A 9155-nucleotide genomic window follows, 5' to 3' on the forward strand; every position below is an offset into this window, starting at 1 on the left:
GGGGGGACAAGGTGACTCTGGGCCCAGAGCAGTCAGTCCCGGGGCCCCCAAGTCACGGGGTGACCACGAGCGGCGAGGCCTGACTTCCGGGTCCTCCGGGTCTGAGACCCTCGGGCGGCTCCGTGTCACGGCAGCGTCTCAGGTCGGCAGAGGGGGTCCGGGACCTGCCGGGAGTCAGTGTGGGGACCCTGAGGGAGACTGGGGGCCTGGACCCCAGAACAGTGTCCATCGGGCAGGCCTCCTGTGGTGGGGGAGGGGTGCTCTTACGCATTGTGCTTTGTGATTTCTGCATTGGGTCTGAGAGACAAGCGGGGTTTGGTAGAAGGAGCAGGGCTACAGTTGGAGTGGGGGTGGGGCAGGCCATGCTGCTGTGAAGTTGAGGACCCTGAGGGAGATTGGGGGCCTGGACCCCAGAATCCTCAGTCCGGGGAGGCCCAGTGGGCGGGGTACTACAGGATGGGGTGAGGTGACTTCTGCATCAGGTGTGAGAGACTGGAGGGAGGGGGGTTGGTAGAAGGAGCAGGGCTTCAGGCGGAGTGGGGGTGGGGCAGGCCATGCTGCTGTGAAGTTGAGGACCCTGAAGGAGATTGGAGGCCCTCTCTGAATCCCTGCTATAGCTCAGCGACTTTGCTGAAAGGAAACATGTAGAACACAATGTTTCCATAGTGCCAGGCGGTCTGGTGCAGAGGCACCATGGGAAGTCGGGGCAGGGGAGGCAGTTAGGGTCTGATGCTCCCCAGGGACCATGGCTCTGCAGCGCCCCCTCTGGGAACCGTGATGTGACCACGGTGTCCAAGCCAGGGCTGTGAGGACCCTCCAAGTAAGGACTGAGGGCTCCTCCCGCCCACACAGAGGGCCCACCCCGGGACCCAGGCTGGTGCTCCTTTCAGATCCGGGTACCTCAGGCAGGGCTGTCAGGCTGCGCACTCCCGCCCACCTCCCGGACTCTAGGACCCAGAGGGACCTGGGGAGGCTTGCCTCCTGGGGTGGGGGAGGGGTGATCTCAGGCATTGTGCTTTGTGATTTCTACATTGCATCTGAGAGACAGTGGTGGTTTGGTAGAAGGAGCAGGGCTGCAGGCAGCACAGGGAGGACCCCAGATCCTGCTGCTGTCAAGTTTAGTACCCTGAGGGAGATTGGGGGGCCTGGACCCCAGAACAGTGTCCATTGGGCAGGCCTCCTGGGGTGGGGGAGGGGTGATCTCACGCATTGTCCTTTGTGATTTCTGCATTGGGTCTGAGAGACATGGGGGTTTGGTAGAAGGAGCAGGGCTGCAGACAGCACAGGGGGGACCCCAGGTCCTGCTGCTGTCAAGTTGAGGACCCTGAGGGAGATTGGAGGCCCTCTCTGAATCCCTGCTATAGCTCAGCGACTTTGCTGAAAGGAAACATGTAGAACACAATGTTTCCATAGTGCCAGGCGGTCTGGGGCAGAGGCACCATGGGAAGTCGGGGCAGGGGAGGCAGTTAGGGTCTGATGCTCCCCAGGGACCATGGCTCTGCAGCCCCCCCTCTGGGAACCGTGATGTGACCACGGTGTCCAAGCCAGGGCTGTGAGGACCCTCCAAGTAAGGACTGAGGGCTCCTCCCGCCCACACAGAGGGGAGAACAGACAGGACCCAGGACCCCACAATATAGGGGACCCCATAAAGGGCCTCCCCTGCTACAAGCCATGGGAAACCCCATGTCAGATGACCCCTTGAGGTGTGTCCTGACTTCCGCATGCAAGTCTGAGATATGCTGGGGTTCACTGTAAGGAGCACAGCCACAGGACGATGGAGGGCACCCTGAGCCCCACAACCAGGGGATCCCATAAAACCTACCATGCTATCAGCCTTGGGATGTTCCCTGGTAAAAGACCAAGTGCCGAGTTTCCTGGCTTCTGTATCCAGGACTGAGTGAGACTCAGGACTTGGTGAAAAGTGTAGGGAATCACACTTCTAGGAATATACCCTAAGAAACCGGAAATACCAATGAGAAAGAATGTATGCACCCCTATGTTCATAGCAGCACAGTTTACAATAGCTAAGATGTGGAAACAGCCCAGGTGCCCATCAATGACCTGATGAAAAAGCTGTGGTACATGAATGCCATGGAATACTATGCAGCTGTATAAAGGGAAGGGTCTCTTACCCTTTGAGACAGCATGGAGGGACCTGGAGAGTATCCTGCTAAGTGAAATAAGCCAGTCAGAGAAAGATAAATATCACATGATCACACTCATATGTGGAATCGAAGTTACAAAGTAAACTGATGAACCAAATAGATACAGACACATGCAAGCATGGGACAGATTGGGGAATCTCAGAGGGAAGGTGGGGAGGGTGGGAAGTAATCAACCAAGAACCTTGTATGCATATATGCATGGCCCATGGACACAGATGATTGGGTGGTGAGGGCAAGGGAAGGGGACAAGGGTGGGGTGGAGGGGGTCATATGTAATCTATAATAAAATCATTATATGCTAATTAGATTGGATACCCTTCCAGATGTCCTTCCGTAGGAAGCCAGGGCTGCAGGGGAAGACCAGGTCTCAGGTGCCAGAGGGAAGCTCGTGCCAGCATCCAGGGGAAGGAAGGCCTACTATTGCATAAATTTCATGCATCAGGCCTCTAGTTCTTTCAACAATAAAGAATTATTATAAAATTAAAAAAATAAAAATAAGAAGGCCATATAGGGAATCAGGTCCACAGAGGGGAGGGCAGTAGTACTACCTAGACCAGCCGTGGGCAAACTACGGCCCGCGGGCCGGATCCGGCCCGTTTGAAATGAATAAAACTAAAAAAAAAAAAAAGACCGTACCCTTTTATGTAATGATGTTTACTTTGAATTTATATTAGTTCACACAAACACTCCATCCATGCTTTTGTTCCAGCCCTCCGGTCCAGTTTAAGAACCCATTGTGGCCCTCGAGTCAAAAAGTTTGCCCACCCCTGACCTAGACTCAAGTGGCATTTAATGCCTTCAAATCAGGGTCTCAGAGCCTGTGGGGTTTCGTACACAAACCAGCCCCAGGGAGGCAGAAGAAGGGCCCAGGACCTGCCAGGGTCATGATGGGGACTCTGTGTCAGGACTGAGGTGACCCAGGACTCCCAGTGTAGAGGCTGCACAAAACCCCACCTTGCTCTCGGCCTTGGAAGACCACAGGGCTGGTGACCAAATGGGGTGTCTTCTGATTACAGCATTCAGGTCTGAGGGAGACTGGAAACTTGATAAAACTGTAGGGCCTCCCTCAGGTCCACAAAAGGGATGCAGAAGCACTGCCCAGAGTCAAGGTGCTTTTCCTGACTTTTGCATCCGGGTCTGACAGGCTCTGGGGTTCGGTGTAAGGAGCAGGGTCTCAGGTGGGCAGAGGGAAGAGTCAAGGTGAGGACCCCCAGGGAGGACTGAGGGAATCCAGGAACTCTAACCGGAGGGGAGTCCACAGAAGTCTGCCCTGCTCAAAGTGTTGGGAGGCCCTATGGTGGATGACCATGCAGAGAGGAACCGCAGAAGCCCAGACCTGATGTCAGCCCTGGGAATTCAGGGGAATGACATATGTGGCAGAGGGGAGGACCCAGGTCATGCCCCGAGTCCAAGTGAACATGCAAAGGGAAGACTGAAGGACCCTGGACCCCACAACAGAGATGCCCCACATTACCCCTACTGTGAACCCTGGGAGGCCCCTGGTCCATGACCACATGCTCTCTTCCTGACTTGGGCCTCTCAGGTTGACAGAGAGGAGGTTCCAGCTCCAGCCAGGAGTCACGGTGAGGATCCTGCAGGAAGACAAGCGGACTCCACCCCTTGAGGGCTGAGGGGTCAGGCTCCAGGTAGGCAAAGAAGGGCTGCAGGGCTTTTCCAGAATTCGAGGTAAGGACCTGAGTTAGGACTCAGGAAGCCTCCTACCACACCTTGAAGTGTCCCCGAGGTTTTGCCAGTGACATAAGTGTCCCCAGTGTGCCCTGTTCCTGTCATCAGCACCTAGAAACATCATGGTAGGGCTGTCAATTTGGGTTGCTTCTAGACTTTTTCCTGAGGAGTTGAGGGCATTGTCCTGAAGGAGCTGGGTTCAGGGTAACAAGGGGAGGTGTCCCAGGTACTGCCGGTAATCAAAGTGTGGGTCTTGAGGCAGGATAAGGGTTCCTCCCACCCCAACAAAAACAGGGACCAACTGGCTTGAGCCCTGCTTGTGCAACTGGGTCACTGGGGCATGATATGCAATGTGGTGTGTCTTTTTAAAAAAAACACACATTTTTATTTCAGAGAGGAAGGGAGAGGGAGAGAGGGATAGAAACATCAATGATGAGAGAATCATTGTATCAGATGCCTTTTGTACACTCCCTACTGGGGATCAAGCCCGTAACCCAGGCATGTGCAATTGAACAGAATCAAACCCAGAACCCTTCAGTCAGCAGGCTGATGGTCTATCCACTGAGAAAAACCAGCTAGGCCAGTGGTCGGTAAACTCATTAGTCAAAAGAGCCAAATATCAACAGTACGACGATTGAAATTTCTTTTGAGAGCCAAATTTTTTAAACTTAAACTATATAGGTAGGTACATTATTATTAACTTAATTAGGGTACTCCTAAGGTTTAGGAAGAGCCACACTCAAGGGGCCAAAGAGCCACATGTGGCTTGCGAGCTGCAGTTTGCCAACCACTGAGCTAGGGCAATGTGGCGTGTCTTGAAATCCACCTTGGAGGTCTCTGAGAGATGGTGGGCATGGCCTGCAGTATTCATTCTCAGTTCAGCAGAAGGGAAAGGTCCCAGGAACTCTCCGAGTAAACCTGGGTAGCTCGGGGAGGAAGGAGGATACCACACTCCAGACAATGGGTGCCCTGAACCCAGTCTGTGCTGCTATCAGCCCTGGGTAAGGCCTGGCATGGGTCTGCCGAGGTGGTTCCTCCACAGGTTTGTCTGAGGGCACTTGACCTGAGGGGCACAGACCCAGGTCAGCACAAGGTGGGGGCCCAGGCCATCCAGCTCAGGTAGGGACCAGAAGGGGCGGGCTGGGCACAAAGGAGCAGAACTCCGCCCCTGTCAACTGTCCTGGGTGACCTCATAATTGGTTTCCGGAAGTGATGTCACTGACTCATTGACTTCCTCCTGAGAAGCCTGAGGGAGTTGAGCGTCATCTTTGGGAGGCCGTCTTCGGGTCGGTAGACTGGACAAGCGCTGAGGGGAGCCACCTCAGGTCGGCACCGGCGGGCCCAGGCTCTGCCTGGAATCAGGGTGAGGACCAGACGAAGGTCCCCGGGGAGCTAATTCAGCCCCTGCCGGGAGCCCTGGGGAGTGGGGTCCACAGGCCTCCCCTGGGGTCTTGGGGGTGAGGGCTCCGTGTGGGGGTCGGGACTCCCGGTTCACAGAGGGAGGATCCCAGGACCTGCAGGCCTCATGGTGAGGGCCGTGGAAGGACAAGGTGACTCTGGGCCCAGAGCAGTCAGTCCCGGGGGCCCCAAGGCGTGGGGTGACCACGAGTGGCGAGGCCTGACTTCCGGGTCCTCCGTGTCTGAGACACTCGGGCGGCTCTGTGTCACGGCAGCGTCTCAAGTCGGCAGAGGGGGTCCGGGACCTGCCCGGGACCTTGGTGTGAGACTACACGTCCTATCATCCACCGGATCCACATTTTGTCAGCAGAGAGAGGAGTCCCAGATCCTGCCAGGAATCAAGGTGAGCACTGAGGGGAAGCAGAGCACATTGGAAGCCAGACCTACCCTGTCTCCTCTGAAAGCAATGGGGAAACTCAGAATAGTGCCTGGATTACCTCAGCTCACTTCCTACTCCTGTATCTCAGGGAGGTGAAGCCTAAGTCTAAGTAGATTGGGCTCAGTCAGCAGAGAGAGTGGTCTGAAACCCTGCAGTGCGTCATGGTGAGAAATGATCAGAGCCTTAACCCAGTATAGATGGACCCAAATCTTCAGTCACCCCTTCTTGATCCTCTGGGAGTGGGACCACGTGTGGGGCCCCCTCAGTTTCTTCACTGCAGTGTCAGGTGTGTGTGGTCTTGTTCTGAGAGTTTGACCTCAGGCCAGCAGAAGGCAGTGAGGGGCCAGGCCCTGGCAGGGGAAAGGTGAGGATCCTACATGTGCAAGGAGGAACCTCCCACCCACAACAGAGAGGACCTCACAGAGTCCTGCCGCCCCTCCTGTCAGCTCTACAGTTCCAGGGCTGTGCTTGTCATGTGCATGCTGAAGTGCCCGTTCATACCGTCTAGCAGAGCCTCTGGGTTTCAGGATGTGAAGGCCTTGGTGTACACTACATATTCTCAGTTCTCAGAGTAGCAGAAGGCCAGTCAGTGCCAGGAGTTAAGGTGAGGTGCTCACCATAATGTCCCCAGGGGCTCCCCAACCCAGGTCAGATATCACCACATCCCACCATCAACTACAGAATCTTGGGCTGTGCCTTCTGTACCCTGAGCAGTCATGTCACTTCTGACTTCAGGTTCTTAGGGGACAGGCTAATCAGGAGTGATCTCTGTGAGGCCCGTGAGCACGCCTAAAGGGGAGACCCATGAGTCACTTTTGTCAGAACTGCCTAGGGTACTTTTCTCTGCTGAGGCCCCTCACACTCCCCCTCTCTCCCAGCCACATGGGTCCTCATTGTCCACCTTCTATCCACACTCGGTCACTTTCCCAGCATGAGTCATCATGCCTGGTCATCATATGAGTGAGCCCTGCAAGCCTGAGGAAGACCATCAGGACTGAAGGGAGAATCAGAACCTGGTGGAGGTGCAGCTGTTCTGGGCTATGCAGGAGGAGGAGGAGGACGGGAGGAGGAGTAGGGGGAGGGGGAGGGGAAGGAGGAGGAGGAGTTGGCCCTGTCTCTCTCCTCCTCTCTATCTTCCTCCCACTCAGTCCTGCTTTTAGACAGCCTAGAGGAGGTGTCTGCTGCTGAGATATCAATCCTTCCCAGAGTCCTCAGGGTGCCTTCCCCTCCCCCATGCCATGGCAGCCTTTTCAGGGAGCCAATCTGAAGATGGGATCTCCAGCAGCCAAGATGAGGAGGGTCCAAACACTGAGGGGGAGCCCTGAAGATGATGCCGATTCCTTGCTCCACAAAGCACTGCATTCGAAGACGATGGACATGGTGGAGTTCCTGCTCCTGAAGTATCGTGCAAAGGAGCCAACCACAAAGGCAGAAATGCTGAGTAGTGTGATCAAAGAGCACCAGGACCACTTCCCTGAGATTTTCAGCAAAGCCACTGAGTTCATGCAGCTGGTCTTTGGCATTGATGTGAAGGAAGTGGACCCCAGTACCCACACCTATTTGCTGGTCACTGCCTTGGGGCTCACCTATGATGGGATGGTGAGTGATGAGCATAGATTCCCCAACACTGGTCTCCTGGTCACAGTTCTGAGAGTGATTGCTGTGGAGGATGATTGTGCCCCTGAGGAGAAAGTCTGGGAAGCACTGAATGTTGTAGGGGTGCATGATGGGAAGGTGCATTGGCTCTATGGGGATCCCAGGGAGCTCATCACCAAAGTTTGGGTGCAGGAACAGTACCTGGTGTACCGCCAGGTGCCCAATAGTGATCCTGCACGCTATGAGTTCCTGTGGGGCCCCAGGGCCCACGCTGAGACCACCACATTGAAAGCCCTCAAGTTTGTGCCCAGGGTTAATGACAAGGATCCCCGTTCCCTCCCATCCCTGCCTGAAGGGCCCGAGTGCAATGAGGACCACTATGCCTGAGCCAGAGTTGCATCCAGGCACGTTTCAGGCCCATGTGCATCAGATTTTTTTTTTGTGCTTTTTTCTGGGCATAAAATGAGGCCCATTTTCCACTTTGTGTGTGAGGAAAGAGCAGACAATAGTCTACATAGTGAGGCCCAGGGCGAGTTGGGGGAACAAGGGCTATAGCATCTTTGAGTTCCTATAATGATTGTGAAATTTATCCTTGATTCCTTTGGGAATTTTTTAAGGGAACTTCCCAATGTTTCTTTTCATAGAAGGTTTCATAGGCTTCAGCATCTAAGTTTGTGAATGACATTGGTCACATATGTATTTGTACTTGTCTAATTCAAGAGTAAGAGATTTGTTACTGTGTTACACAAATTGGGATATTTTCCATCCTAGTTTTTGATCCCAAACTACATAACATGTCTTTAGAGCAGGATTTTCTTGGAAATGTGAAAGAACACAGCAGTACAATTGATGGATTCAAGAAATAGAAAAATAAAAGCAAAAGGTTGTTAATTCTTGCTTCTTATCCCTTCTCCTCTGTCTTTCTCTGAAATAAACTATATAAGGATCCTTGTATTTGCTTGCTTCAGTCAAGGTAGTGGAGGGATTTCATCTGAATAAAGACGACCTCTCCTCCGTGGTTCATTTAATCCCCAGACATTCACAGAGCCTATGTCTTCTGGAAGGCCCTGTGTTAGTAGTGGGGACACCAACATAAGCAGGGCACACCCACCCACAGGATGATAGCTTTTTTTTTTGCTTTTTTCTGGGCATAACATGAGGCCCATTTTCCACTCTGTGTTTGAGGAAAGAGCAGACAATAGTCTACATAGTGAGGCCCAGGGCGAGTTGGGGGAACAAGGGCTGTAGCATCTTTGAGTTCCTATAATGATTGAGAAATTTATCCTTGATTCCTTTGGGATTTTTTAAGGGAACTTTCTAATGTTGTTTCTTTTCATAGAAGGTTTCATAGGCTTCAGCATCTAAGTTTGTGAATGACATCGGGCACATATGTATTTGTACTTGTCTAATTCAAGAGTAAGAGATTTGTTACTGTGTTACACAAATTGGGATATTTCCCATCCTAGTTTTTGATCTCAAACTACATAACATGTCTTTAGAGCAGGATTTTCTTGGAAATGTGAAAGAACACAGCAGTACAATTGATGGATTCAAGAAATAGAAAAATAAAAGCAAAAGGTTGTTAATTCTTGCTTCTTATTCCTTCTCCTCTGTCTTTCTCTGAAATAAACTATATAAGGATCCTTGTATTTGCTTGCTTCAGTCAAGGTAGTGGAGGGATTTCATCTGAATAAAGACGACCTCTCCTCCGTGGTTCATTTAATCCCCAGACATTCACAGAGCCTATGTCTTCTGGAAGGCCCTGTGTTAGTAGTGGGGACACCAACATAAGCAGGGCACACCCACCCACAGGATGATAGTGTAGTAGCCCAAGTCACATAAGGAAGGTGGTGAGGTGTCCCCTAAATCCT

General features: G+C 52.8%; 2 protein-coding genes across 2 annotated transcripts in view; one reads left to right on the forward strand and one right to left on the reverse strand.

The window, feature by feature from the left end:
- LOC102263840 (melanoma-associated antigen 10) overlaps positions 1-1881 on the reverse strand; it is a 12903-nt gene extending 11022 nt beyond the window's left edge. Inside the window, exon 1 of the mRNA XM_005875054.2 lies at positions 1823-1881. The gene's annotated coding sequence lies outside the window, so the exon portion shown is untranslated. The remainder of the gene's footprint in view (positions 1-1822) is intronic.
- A 4920-nt stretch (positions 1882-6801) lies between these two features.
- Positions 6802-7671, forward strand: LOC102264155 (melanoma-associated antigen 10-like). Its single transcript, XM_014546746.1, is given in 2 exon segments — positions 6802-7010; positions 7012-7671. Coding segments are annotated over 2 exon segments (744 nt in total). The 5' UTR covers positions 6802-6926.
- The last annotated feature ends 1484 nt before the right edge of the window (positions 7672-9155 follow it).

Source organism: Myotis brandtii, unplaced genomic scaffold (assembly GCF_000412655.1).
Source record: "Myotis brandtii unplaced genomic scaffold, ASM41265v1 scaffold4553, whole genome shotgun sequence".
In the NCBI taxonomy this organism is placed as follows: Eukaryota; Metazoa; Chordata; class Mammalia; order Chiroptera; family Vespertilionidae; genus Myotis; species Myotis brandtii.